The sequence below is a fragment of the Pungitius pungitius genome, chromosome 15, assembly GCF_949316345.1.
Source record: "Pungitius pungitius chromosome 15, fPunPun2.1, whole genome shotgun sequence".
Lineage (NCBI taxonomy): Eukaryota > Metazoa > Chordata > Actinopteri > Perciformes > Gasterosteidae > Pungitius > Pungitius pungitius.
This window is the reverse complement of record NC_084914.1, coordinates 14537304-14551711: the sequence shown is the minus strand read 5'-3', so window position 1 is coordinate 14551711 and position 14408 is coordinate 14537304. Positions and strand designations below refer to the sequence as shown.

The following is a 14408-nucleotide window of genomic DNA, read 5'->3' as shown; positions in this document are numbered from 1 at the left end:
TGCCCAATTTCCTCTGACCTTTTCTGAACTTAGGCGGATCAAGAAGGCTCAGGCAAAACAATCACTCAACGAGACCCCAACAAACATAAGAGAAATAGATCCATAAGCATACGTTGAATGAAGACATATTGAATGTTCATATTGAATTCAAGGAATGGTTTGACCTTTCGCTTTCTCCTACAATAACCACGAGTGGAATATTTCCCAACGGGACCAGCTGCCGGGGCTCTGAGTGCTGTGATTCAGCACCGCTCATGCCCTGTGACGTCAACCCTTTCCATGTGTGTCAGGGTGGTGTGATGAAATGCGGTTGCCGTGTTCATTCAAAGCTTGCTGGGCAGGGGGCTGCAGTATTTCTGGAGATGCCCTCAAACAGACAAAGCTGACAGAAGCTCCGCTTTTGAAAAAAGGCGATTTCTCATCTGTGGCCCCCCTCTGTGGAGCGCACTGCTCTCGCCGTTTGAAACGAAACCTCTGAGCATCTGGTGCTCACTTCCTCCTCTGTGTGACCTATTAAAGTTCACATTTTGGACAGGAAATTTGTTTCCTTGTGAAATGCGTTGAATAATTTACACAGAGCAGACCCAAATCCAATCATTCATGATGGCGTTGTAGAGTTTTTCTAATCCCACCAGCCTTTTGCCCCCTCAATATGCATTGTCGTCGCGAAGCCTCATCATTTTCATACTTGCACAGTCTTAAAAAGATTTAAACTTGAATTTGTAAGTCGCTAACCCAAAAGTACAGGCAATGCTGATGCAATCTCATAAATTTAGTCAGAAAAAAAAGGATTTCTGATTTTTTAAATTTTTTTTATCTGTTTTTGGTTTAGGGTATCAATTCAAGTTATTCATCCAGACGGAATGCGAATATCTCTAGTAAATTCAATGGCAATGGTATAAAATGGTAGTCTCAGTGAATGGTTATAGTCACAGTTTAGTCTTATTTGTGAAAATTGTTAAATATTAAACTATAAAATACTTTCCATCAACTTGTGATTGTTTTAACTTCACGCACAATAATAGACTGTTGGAAAAGGTGTGTCACTTTCCAGCGGAAGGGTAATGCCTGTTACTTCCACAGAAAGGGCTGACGTGTCATTATTTCACAACTCAAATGAAGTCATGGAACCTAAGATTTTTTTGCCCTCTTGACCTAATCTAAGGTTTTAGGATTTAAATAGCAACGGACCATCATTAGGGTCCTCGCTACGACTAGTCGTAGAGGAACCTATTGTATTTCAAGGAATTATTATTATTATTCTCACAAACTAAGGGCCTTTCTGGGGCCTTTATCATATTCAAAAAGTTGGTAAATTTGGCATGGATATCTGGACTGTTAAAAAATGTGATAATTGTTGGGTCTCACATTTGTGTATGAAGAAATGTCTCTATAGCGCCCAGTAGAAATTTAAAAAAGACCACACTAGGCCAGTTTCCCCCCCTGATGTCTGATCAACTTGAAATTTGGCACACAGGTGCTCTTGGACATGCTCTACAAAAAGGTAAAGTATGGTATACAAATGCGCCTAACTAGATTTTCCGCCATTTTCAATTAGAGTTGTAAAAGACCAAACTCCTCCCAGGGATTAAACCTGATTCTTTTCAAATCCACGCAGTGTGCGCTCTAAAAATTGCATTTTGCCGGAAGAAATATTAAACTATGTGCGTAGGGAGCAATTAAAAAAAAACACCTTTTAAAAGATTTCGATATTTTGGGATGGAACATCAGTCCTGGTTATCCATGTGTGTCACCTTGGGGATGTGTACTATCAACCTGAAGTGGAATGGTCATGAAAGTATTGATTGTTTCCTTTTAAACCTAATCTGAAAATGACAAAATGTAGTCTGCTGATTGAAATATTGAAGGAAATTGGCTCTTGTATGCTATTCTGAAAGGCTTTAATTTTTAATGGTACATCAGAAGCTCCTGGTCATATGTTGACATAAAAGGCCTAAGACCATGATAATGTCAAAGATAAAGTTTGCAAAGCGGCATTGATGGCAGTGCTCCATACGGTTAACAACCACCGACTTGCGAACACTTAGTCCGACGGCCAACCAGTGCCCCGAGGTGCAAGGAGTAGCGAGGACCCGTCCAACGCTGCTCCTTTTTGATTGAGTCTCAGGCAGCCCTTCGCTCAAGTCCACACGTTTGACCTCAAGTGGTTTTGGGGTGAGGGTTGCCATTGGACCCTTTTACCAGAAAAGACACCATGCTGCCCTCTGCTGGTCGGATTTTAGATCACTGAAGTGATTTAATGTAAATTTAAAGTATAGGGACAGTAACTTTTTTTACCATCCAAATACACCAAGCCACTTCACTTCCACTTTGAAGAATTCTGACAATCTTTGCAGTGAAGACTTATCAGTATCTTAAGGCTTTTTGTAATGTAAAATTGATCATATTAATCTGTGAGATAGATGTAAGAGTACACAACCCAAGTCTTCCTATTTCCACTAGGTAGCCAGTCAACTCACAGCAAATAGGTTCAAAACCACCCAGCGGCGTTTGTGTGTGGAGTTTGCATGTCCTACAATAAAAAGTGTTAAACAAATGCACACCTGCTTGCTGGAAGGAGTTTATCCGCTTATTTGGCCTTTAGCAAATTAACTACTGAAGATGCATGTTAAACCAACATCAGAGAGGATAAAGTGTGGGGCATAGCACAGGAGCCTTTTACACATAGATTCTTTTTTTTAATTATATAACTGAAGACAACATGAAAGCGGCCCCGTGTAGAGATTTTGGAGCTGAAGGCGATTCGGTGTGTTGAGTGGATTGCTGGGGCCTCCTCACACCTCATCGGTTGTGTGATGCTAGCTTTGTGAGCTCTGGTTGTCATCCACTCTCAGAGGCTCGAGGAAGGACAAAGACCCAGGAAGAATCCTGCCAGACAGGACCAGGGATGAGACAGACAGGAATGAGGGTCCTCCTCTTGCTCCTCTGTAAGCAACAGGGTCTCTAATACTTCATTTGAAGTGTTGGCCTGCAGAACAATTAAATCCTAATATACTGGTTGGACTATTAAAACTAACTAGCCTAGCCCTAACCTGTTCTACTGGAGGTAGCTCAGAACTGTGCACCGGTCCAGTGAACATCCGCACATTTCTATATCGTATATCCATGTTACACAAGTTCATAGAGTAAAGCCACAGAAATAACTGTCGGTTGGAATATTGCATTTCAATTCCTCATTAATGTAGAAAAAAATACACCGAGATCATTTTATCTCTTAGTTTCTAAATAAAAAGGGAATGTTGGCTTAGACTCCAGTATGTTAGGGGGCGTTAATACACCTCTAACCGTAGTCGTCCACCCCCTTTAAACAAGTCGAAGAAGAAAAAGAGTCGCGACTCTACGTCATCAATACGCGCCTTTGCTCGCAGTCTCTGGCAGGTCCAGACATCCCACACGTGAGTGAAAATACATTGTGTTGTGATCCACAAATTCAGTTTTCATCGTTTGATATTTTTCACGAATTAAAATGAATTCATATTTTTAATCAACAATTTGCCAAAGATGTCCACTCGAAAAATATAGAGCGAGTTCATCTCTTTCGCAAGACTCCGCGGCTACTGTCTTATAAATTATACAATATTTCGGTAATAAACAATATTTCACAAAATATATGACCTCCTAGCCTGCTTGTTAATGCCATGGCTCAAAACATGTTCGAGGTAAGCCACTGGCTTAAGAATCACACGTGATTGGTTAGTTATGAACACCTCGCTGTTACACAAATATTTCGCTTTGTATTTGTATATGATTTCTAATTTTTAGACTTCCGTTACACCAGTAGACCGTGAAATATAGAAAACAACATTGAGAGCAAAACGGGTCAGAAACCAGGGGTGCAGTGAAGTTCGGCTTGTTCTGAACAGGCATGTTCGGGTACTGCACTAGTTGCCAAAAATACTTGTATTTGTAATAGTGGTGAACACTATTAGGTGAATCTGAAGAATGTGGACTTGATCAGAAAATCCTTCGACTTTGTTTGAACAAATTCAGCATCCTCTGACAAGATCCGGTCCACTTTGCCTTCCACTACGTCCATGCCATGTTGGCCAAAACGGAGGAAAGGAAGCGACAGAAAGGCGAAGGAAAGAAGAGGAGACACCCTGGTGACGATGGAGAAGGAGGAGACAGGAAGAAGAGGGCAGGGGAAGAAGGCGAAGGCTCTCAGGGAGACGGGGCCAGGAAGCGCCTGGACGCCCTGAGTGTGGGCTATTTCCGCCGAGTCGGGGAGAGACTCGGCGAAGGCTTTGACGAAAAGGAGGAGAGAGGTGAGAATGATTTTTCTACACCCCTGGAAGCTGACTAAAGCTGTGAATGTGCATCACACAATCATCGAGTGTAGAAGAAAATCCTCTACCAACGTGTATTGTTGAGGTTTGTAACCCTTATAACCCTGAAACTCAGATCTGTATTATCACGCTATTTAGACATATTTGATTCATCGGTAAGACAAAACAACATATTTGATTCATCGGTAAGACAAAACAACAAGTTTTAACATTCAGTATATTCTAATGTGAACAAATAAATTGGTAGTGGAACTGGCAGAGTAATCAATAATGAACACAACCTTTTCATTTCTGTTACTAATACAGTAACAAGCATGGGACATTCATCTGAAGTGGCTTTATACTGTTTACTTAGATATATATATAAACACACTGTTTCATATAAGTGACAATACTGTCACATTCTGTTTATTCCATAATTTCACCCAAACATTTATATGTATATGACTCTTTTTCTGTTTGCTCCGTAGAGATGTTCGTAGCGAATGTCCTCACAGAGGTTAAAGGCAAAGCAGTGGTTGTGGCAAAGGACCAGACGGGAAGTATCACCCTGCAGCGGCTGCTCCCGCTGTGCAGCCCTGAGCAGGTGGCGGAGGTGCTGGCTGAGCTTGGCGATCCAGCGGGGTCCGAATTGAAGAATGTTTCATGCGATAAATGCGGCGGCCACGTGGTGGAGAGTGCCATCAGACAGATATCCAGGTGGAGTGGTAAGTTTTGCATGCGCCATTCCTTAGTGGTAGACCGCTCATCGTTGAACAAAATGATTTGGAGTGAATGACTAAAAAGACAGTTTGTCTTCATTTGTTTTAGAATCGTCACAAAAGGAGACGCCCGGGACAACGGAAGACGACGACGAAAAGGACGGTTGTGATGCATTGGAGGCCCAGGTGTTGTCTTTAAGTCGGGTGGTGAGAGACAACATTGCAGAGTTCATCAAACATGTCCATGGCTCACACGTGGTCCGCACACTTTTACATGTGTTGGCTGGCTGCATCGGACCCCCTCGCACTGAGTCTCGTCCAGGTACACATGCACAAATTCAATGGGCCACATCCCAGATGTTGTACCACTCCCATCTTAATTATTGTTTGCCTTACCTCTATTTGAGAGATAATCCCTGTGCGAGATGTTTAGAGTTGTTTTCCACTCAGGGGCTTGTTGCCTGTCATTTGCAATCATGTGGTCTTGTGTTATTCTTTATTCGCAGGTCCTAAGGTACACAACATTGTTCCTCAGCTGACAGACTTTGAGGTTCCCACGTCATTCTGGTACGAGCTGAAAAGCCTGACCGAGGCTTTGATGGATAACGTTAATTGTGAGTCAGATACTATCTGCATCCATTCTTACTACATACTCAATTGTATTATCTGGAACTCTCCATAACAGTACATAAATAAAACATAAATTAGTGGCGCATTACCATAACACTGAAATAGTGTTACTTATGTTTACATTATACATTATACATTACACATATACACATTCTCCCTCTTAGCTGTGACCATGAATTTAAAACATTCAAAAAGTGAAATTGCAAATGTTTTTCTTTTTAGAGAGAAGGATACCCATACGAATAAAATATATAAAATAACTAAAGCCAACAACAACTAACCATTTGTCTCTTTCCTCCGTAGTAAGTGTGGTGGATTCTGTGGCCAGTGCCGTGTTCCAGACCATGTTGACCGTGTGTCACAGAAAGCGGCCTAAACTCTGCAAGCAGCTCCTCAGGCGCACCACGGAGTACCTGACGAGTCGCAGCGCCGCCCCGGGAGTGAGGTCAGACACCTGCACTTTCCCTTTCGTCCTGTGACGGCTGGCCCTGACACCTTATGTAACTGCTGGTTTGGTCTTTTCGGTCCATTCAGTCCCCTTCTGGTCTTTCTCAAAGACCCGGCCTCCAGTCGCCTCGTTGAGACGATCATACAGCTATCCGACAAGTCGCTTCTCCGGGACCTCTACAAGAACCACCTCAAGGGTCAGATGGTGGACTTAGCTCTCCATTCCATCGCCAACTTCCCCATACAGAGGCTAACGGCGGCCTCGGCCAAACACAAAATGGTTGGTTATGATGTCACCGTTTCACGCGCTGCTGGGATTAAGTCAGGATTTTACAAAAGCAATGAGCATTTTCTTTCTCTCCCTCTTTCGCTGCAGTTCCTGACGTTGTTTGATGAGCTGATCCAAGGTATTGAATCCATCTTGGCCGCAGGTCACATGGGTGTGATTGTCCAACTGGCCGAGAGCTGTGCAGAAAGCGGAGAGAAACAGACAGACCTGATGCAGTGCCTCCTCCGTGTAAGTGTCAGTAATTGAGGCGTTACGGCCCACATGGGTCCTAAATCAATCAATCAATATGACAATACCCTTGTTAACTTTATCTCTCATCTGATTTGTGGGTGGCGATAAACTTGTTGATGTATTTCCTCGCAGGCGTTCCACTGTGCTGAGCCCGGCTCGCGACATGTCAGCTGCCTCCCTCTCTTCATGTCCCTGCTCACCTTCGAGGTGTACTACCACTCTGACACAGCGGAGGGGGACACACAGACGGAGGTAAACCGCAGAGAGGAATCAAATCATTTAAAATTCAGCGCAGAACTGCAGCAAACTTTAAAACCGGAGTGCACCCGGCAGCATATTGATGTAGTTGAATAGATACATAACAGCTCTGGTGTTCTTGATCATTTGTAGGTGCCGCTGTCCTCCATCTGTTACCACGGCTCCCGGCTGGTCCAGGCACTCGCCAAGTTCAAGGAGCGCTCGCTCCTCCTCAGCAGCCTGCGCACTCTGACCCCTGCTGACCTTCTGACGCTGGCTTCGGACCCGTCGGGCAGCCATGTTCTGCAGGCACTAATCACCACGTCGAGTGACAAAGGGAGGGGGAAGATCCTCAAGAGACTGGAGGTACTACTGCATTATAAGAATGTTATTCATTTAGCATCATAGCTATTGGCAGTGCCTGTTGCTTTGTTATGTACTGCTACTGAGGTTTAGTGTAGTACAGCTGTTTCTATTTCTTTTTTTATATGGGAAAATAACAAAAAAACAATCAAGAAAATGCATTAATATGTGGTAGGCCTCACGGCTGCCTTTTGGGGTTTGGTTTATTTAACAGCTACAACATTAAATTAAACTCAATAGACATGACTTCCTAAGCATATTAGTGACTTTGAAAATAGCCTGCTTGTTAATGCCAGACGGACTCGAGTATGTTGGAAACTCCAGAGCAGCTGTCCATTGGGACGATAATGCCCAGATGTTGGCACAGGTTGACGAGAGAGAACTGCCAGACGGGTTACATGCTCAGTTTATTATCATTGTGCAGCCCAACGGGGGGTTGCACTTTTGTTGTCCAATTGTACTGCACATGAAGAAGAACAAAGCAAATCTATTTGGTGCATGGTGGACCTGGAACCGCTTTTTGAGGATGGATTTAGAAGTCTCGCAGCCCGAGGATGAAAGGTTTTGTCTATCGGGCATCCGCAGTTTCTTCTTGTCATCAATATCTCTGATGCTCTGATCTGCTGCCCTAATATACTGGTAGGGAAACCGGTTTTTGGTACCCAACCCTAGTTATGACCAAGCAACGCAAAAGAACATTTCTAAACAACGTGCAGAAGATAACACAGCCCTCCTCTCAGCACACAATATCAATTGGAAGCTTTCAATGGTCTCCAAAATGAAGAAAGCATTGAGATGTAGGGGCAAAATGTTCGGTTTGCAGCAAGGAATCATTGATGCATCTGGCCTTGAATCATCAGTTTGGGCTGGTGGTGTTTCCAAAACTACATTATTTCATATTTTTGGGGCTGACATCTTGGTGTCAAAGTAAAACATTTTTGTGAACTCAACAGTTTGAAGTGGAACATCAGACACAGATCATCACTCTCTCTCCTCTCAGGGCCAGTATGCTGCCATGGCCTGCTCCAGGTTGGGGAGTCGTGTGTTGGAAGCCATATGGAACAGTGCTTCAGTCAGTCACAGGCAAGGCATCGCACAGGAACTAGGTAATACAAGCCGTCCCACATGCGTGTACAGTATGGATGAATAAGCCGGTTCTTGCATTGTTCACATCGCTGTCAATGACTTCCCTTCCCGTCTCCCTTTCCAGTGCTGAGTGAAAGCCAGCTGAGGTCACATCAGTTTGCTCGCCATGTGTGGTCCAAATTTGCCCTCTCCCACTTCACCCACCGAAGAGCCCACTGGCAGGAAATACAAGCCGGCGAGTCCAAAAAGCGGAAGCTCTTTAGTGACATTCTTGCGTAATCTTTTATGATATTTTATATTATTTTGCTATGTAATCGGATAAAAATAAAAACGGCATGGATTTGAAAGAAATATATATAATTGTGTCAAATTTTTACTTTCTCAGAGAGCACGGATCCTCGTTATTATTAAGAATATCATTATTTTAGTATTTTAACTTTAGCATTTCAAATATGTCAAGATAATTATTTTACTAATTGATAAAGAGTTGTAAATGGGGGTTTAAATATTTGCAATTATAGGAATCAGAATTGTAGTGATATTTATCACGCAGCTTTCAGATATCATTAGATGATATGTACTGTATATGTTCTTTGGTACAAGGATGTAGTTGTTCTGTTGGGGTAAGGAACAGCATGGCCACTAGGGGGTGCCATTGTAATATTTATCCACTGAGTCTAGTTTGCCCTACTTTAAAACAACTAGAGCAACACCAGCTCAAATATGTGAACCCAAAGTCACTTCAGAAAACACTGACCCAAAAGCAAAGCCGCTGGACATTACTGACAATAACAAAGCTGATACAGTATCCTTTTAAGAATCTATTTGTTTTTTAGTACATGCAAATACTAAACATTTGTAAAAAATCTTCCGTTCCCCTGAGCCTTGAGCTACCTCATAATTCCATGACACAAATTCATTGTGGTTCTTAGGATCTTAAAGATAAAGCATGAGCCTTTATCTGCAGGCCTGTGTGAGAAGCATTAGCTTAGTCACAGAGGGTGACATTGAGTGTATATTGATTAGAAAAGGGAAGGCATCTCGTCTTGGCTGATGCTTCTCAGTGGAGAAGAAGCACGAGGCGCAACAAACTGCGCTGTCAGGCGGTTTTATCCACAAACCCAACATTCCCCAGGGTAATAAATACTCATTTATTCAGTTCTGACCATGCACACGGCGTGCAGTGCTCCATACTGCTCGTACTAATAACAACGTTATAGAACACAACCAGTGGTCCAATTGTAGAGGGGTTTCTTTACATTATTTAGATCTATTTTAAGAAATAAACATCAATATTTACTCCCTTTGTAAGATTGTAAGCAAAGTCGAATCCATTCTATTGTACTTAAATCCAGCACAGTAGTCCGACAATGAGTACTGATGAATTTTTCCTTTTGAATGAAAGGAGACATTTTGGCAAAGGAAAGTTACCATGTTAATCGGAGGCTCTGGATTGGATCACAAAATGCTCCCGTCAGTCTAGTCAGAATGAATAGTAATATACAAGCTCACTGCACAAGCACGACAGAAGCCGGAGAGCCATTGACTTAGGATTTGCCTTAAAATTGTAAAGATGACTTTCCTTAAATAGAAAATAAATTGTTTCCTGCCCACCATTGACGAATAGTGTTGGTGATGGATTCAAATAACGTGCTTATTAATGCATTAATAAGGCCTCCTGTCAATCACCATTAACAAACGCTCCAGAAAATCTGAGTTTATGTAATTAGAGCTTTAATTATATTTTTAATTATATTAACAGTGAAAAGTGGCCCTTCTCATAAACATGAAGGCTTTTAAAGTCACGATCAAATTTCTGGCAGAGCGTTAATCAACATTTCTTTTCTCTCACACATCATCACAATGTAAATGGTTGATGTATCCATAAACACCTCAGTCCGTGTTCCCCCTCATCTGTTCAGCTGGCATCTGCTAGATGTGTTTAATTTGGGGATGCTTTAATCACATGAACTCATCTAGACTTATTAGGAGAATGTACGATACATAATGCATTAAATCATCTTGAGTGATGCACCATGGGATATAAGCCAGATTCAATTTCAGCTGGTCACCATGATCTTTAACCTAAGTTCATCCAGTGGTCACTCAATCACTTCTACTCTAATGTAACAGACACTCAGTGGTTTTCAAAAGGCGTGTCAACATTTTCATTCTCTTGATGCTTCATTGGATTGTTACACATATCTAGGATTTACCATGAGGCATGTTGCATTGTTACACATATCTAGGATTTACCATGAGGCATGTTGCATTGTTACACATCTAGGATTTACCATGAGGCATGTTGCATTGTTACACATCTAGGATTTACCATGAGGCATGTTGCATTGTTACACATATCTAGGATTTACCATGAGGCATGTTGCATTGTTACACATCTAGGATTTACCATGAGGCATGTTGCATTGTTACATATCTCTAGGATTTACCATGAGGCATGTTGCATTGTTACATATCTAGGATTTACCATGAGGTATGTTGCATTGTTACACATCTCTAGGATTTACCATGAGGCATGTTGCATTGTTACACATCTAGGATTTACCATGAGGCATGTTGCATTGTTACATATCTAGGATTTACCATGAGGCATGTTGCATTGTTACACATATCTAGGATTTACCATGAGGCATGTTGCATTGTTACATATCTAGGATTTACCATGAGGCATGTTGCATTGTTACATATCTCTAGGATTTACCATGAGGCATGTTGCATTGTTACACATATCTAGGATTTACCATGAGGCATGTTGCATTGTTACATATCTAGGATTTACCATGAGGTATGTTGCATTGTTACACATCTAGGATTTACCATGAGGCATGTTGCATTGTTACACATATCTAGGATTTACCATGAGGCATGTTGCATTGTTACACATCTAGGATTTACCATGAGGCATGTTGCATTGTTACACATCTAGGATTTACCATGAGGCATGTTGCATTGTTACACATATCTAGGATTTACCATGAGGCATGTTGCATTGTTACACATCTAGGATTTACCATGAGGCATGTTGCATTGTTACATATCTCTAGGATTTACCATGAGGCATGTTGCATTGTTACATATCTAGGATTTACCATGAGGTATGTTGCATTGTTACACATCTCTAGGATTTACCATGAGGCATGTTGCATTGTTACACATCTAGGATTTACCATGAGGCATGTTGCATTGTTACATATCTAGGATTTACCATGAGGCATGTTGCATTGTTACACATATCTAGGATTTACCATGAGGCATGTTGCATTGTTACATATCTAGGATTTACCATGAGGCATGTTGCATTGTTACATATCTCTAGGATTTACCATGAGGCATGTTGCATTGTTACACATATCTAGGATTTACCATGAGGCATGTTGCATTGTTACATATCTAGGATTTACCATGAGGTATGTTGCATTGTTACACATCTAGGATTTACCATGAGGCATGTTGCATTGTTACATATCTAGAATTTACCATGAGGTATGTTGCATTGTTACACATATCTAGGATTTACCATGAGGCATGTTGCATTGTTACACATCTAGGATTTACCGTGAGGCATGTTGCATTGTTACATATCTCTAGGATTTACCATGAGGCATGTTGCATTGTTACACATATCTAGGATTTACCATGAGGCATGTTGCATTGTTACACATCTAGGATTTACCATGAGGCATGTTGCATTGTTACACATATCTAGGATTTACCATGAGGCATGTTGCATTGTTACACATCTAGGATTTACCATGAGGCATGTTGCATTGTTACACATCTAGGATTTACCATGAGGCATGTTGCATTGTTACACATATCTAGGATTTACCATGAGGCATGTTGCATTGTTACACATCTAGGATTTACCATGAGGCATGTTGCATTGTTACACATATCTAGGATTTACCATGAGGCATGTTGCATTGTTACACATATCTAGGATTTACCATGAGGCATGTTGCATTGTTACACATCTCTAGGATTTACCATGAGGCATGTTGCATTGTTACACATCTAGGATTTACCATGAGGCATGTTGCATTGTTACACATCTCTAGGATTTACCATGAGGCATGTTGCATTGTTACATATCTAGGATTTACCATGAGGCATGTTGCATTGTTACGCATATCTAGGATTTACCATGAGGCATGTTGCATTGTTACACATCTCTAGGATTTACCATGAGGCATGTTGCATTGTTACACATCTCTAGGATTTACCATGAGGCATGTTGCATTGTTACACATCTAGGATTTACCATGAGGCATGTTGCATTGTTACACATATCTAGGATTTACCATGAGGCATGTTGCATTGTTACACATCTAGGATTTACCATGAGGCATGTTGCATTGTTACACATCTAGGATTTACCATGAGGCATGTTGCATTGTTACACATCTAGGATTTACCATGAGGCATGTTGCATTGTTACACATCTAGGATTTACCATGAGGCATGTTGCATTGTTACATATCTAGGATTTACCATGAGGCATGTTGCATTGTTACACATATCTAGGATTTACCATGAGGCATGTTGCATTGTTACACATCTAGGATTTACCATGAGGCATGTTGCATTGTTACACATATCTAGGATTTACCATGAGGCATGTTGCATTGTTACACATCTAGGATTTACCATGAGGCATGTTGCATTGTTACATATCTAGGATTTACCATGAGGCATGTTGCATTGTTACATATCTAGGATTTACCATGAGTCATGTTGGGATCGTTGGCAGAAAGTGGTGTACATGTTGGCTGCCAAACCTCAGGCCCCTATATGTGACACTATATGATAATAATAATCATCTTTATCTGTCGTTATTAATTATTGAGATTAAGAGATTTTGTTAACCTTCGTACAGAGCTAGACTCGCTGTTTTCCCTCCCTCCCTTTTCTTTCCCTACTAATCTCGTGCCGCATCTGGTTATACTTTGCCATATTTTGCAAAGACACGGTTTGCTCTCTCCTTTTGACCTGCTATTAATCTACATTACCGGAGACAAGGGGCACATTGCATGAGGCGTTCAGCAGCCCATAATAAGCTAGATTTGTGCCCTTATCCCCACCTGCTATAGCAACCACTTGGCCTTATCTTTCCCTCACTCCCGCTCCCTTTTGTTGTTGGGTTATTATAGCTCCGTGCATGGTAAGTCTGCGCTCTCGGGAGACAAAGCCCAAGAACAATGACCTCTGGGTTTCAATGAGACCATCGGCCCTAGAAAACAAATCACGTAAAATCCCCAGGGAATTCAGCCTTAATTGCCGCCTAACGTCTGGCCTCCCCTCTCTATCCTGCCTGCTTTCTCCCCACATATACAGACCATTTCCAATATAAGCTAAGAACGTGCCTACACCCACACCTCGGGGAAATTTGCATCTCATTAGTAATGCACAGTGCTCTCTGAAAATAGTATTTCTTCGTAAGTTCGACAGGCTTTCACTGTCACTTGAGCTCCCTCTGTCTTCGCTGCTCACAACAAGTATTCTTTAGCTCGAAACCCCCCAGTAAATGCAGACGGAGTGAGTCAGCCGCGGAGAGACAGTGGGAGAGGGAGGATTTCTTGTCACGATTTGAGGTACTAATAGGGTGTCACAAAAAGAAATGGTATCATATTGTCCCCGTTCCCGTCTCTGATTCCAGCCGTCAAATGTATGCTATCATCTGTTTAAGGGTGGTGAAATCCTTCATGGGTCATTTTCTGTCCTGCAATCCTGCGTAAAACCGAGCTAGTCTGAACTGTTCAGTTTATTGTCATCCTTATCTCTCATTCAACTGCAGGGGGGGGGGGGGGGGGGGGGGAGTAAAAACATTATGTTGGAAAACCAACATAAATGTAGGACATTTGAGATGCCAAAGGACTCTAGGACTCCTCGTATCCTTGACAACAGTCTCCCAGCAACCATTGCTCCTCAAAGCATTTCTCCAACCCATCTCTTTCTCCCTCTGTCTCTCTCCTCAACCCCTCTGCCTCTTTGCCGTCCTCTCAAGAAACCTCCCATTTATCCACTCCAGATAGTTACTGTACCAGCAGCACAAGCTGAAAGCCACAGCCTTCTGATGCGATCACATGTGATTGCCTG

General features: G+C 42.0%; 1 protein-coding gene across 1 annotated transcript; it reads left to right on the top strand.

Moving 5' to 3' along the window:
* Positions 1-3299: 3299 nt before the first annotated feature.
* Positions 3300-8635, top strand: LOC119209875 (nucleolar protein 9). The gene is made up of 12 exons (XM_037459489.2): positions 3300-3416; positions 4012-4286; positions 4778-5014; positions 5118-5330; positions 5515-5622; positions 5942-6083; positions 6173-6365; positions 6462-6602; positions 6738-6857; positions 6996-7208; positions 8206-8311; positions 8416-8635. The coding sequence occupies exons 2-12, from the start codon at positions 4061-4063 to the stop codon at positions 8568-8570; spliced, it is 1854 nt and encodes a 617-aa protein (XP_037315386.1). The 5' UTR covers positions 3300-3416; positions 4012-4060; the 3' UTR covers positions 8571-8635.
* The last annotated feature ends 5773 nt before the right edge of the window (positions 8636-14408 follow it).

What these genes read in the sequence shown, in the direction of transcription:
- LOC119209875 (XM_037459489.2), top strand. Translation starts at nt 4,061, where the DNA reads ATGTTGGCCAAAACGGAGGAAAGGAAGCGACAGAAAGGCGAAGGAAAG. An exon ending in CCTCGGCCAAACACAAAATG is followed by an intron (nt 6,366 to 6,461) that starts GTTGGTTATGAT and finishes CTTTCGCTGCAG; the next exon opens with TTCCTGACGTTGTTTGATGA. An exon ending in AGATCCTCAAGAGACTGGAG is followed by an intron (nt 7,209 to 8,205) that starts GTACTACTGCAT and finishes CTCTCCTCTCAG; the next exon opens with GGCCAGTATGCTGCCATGGC.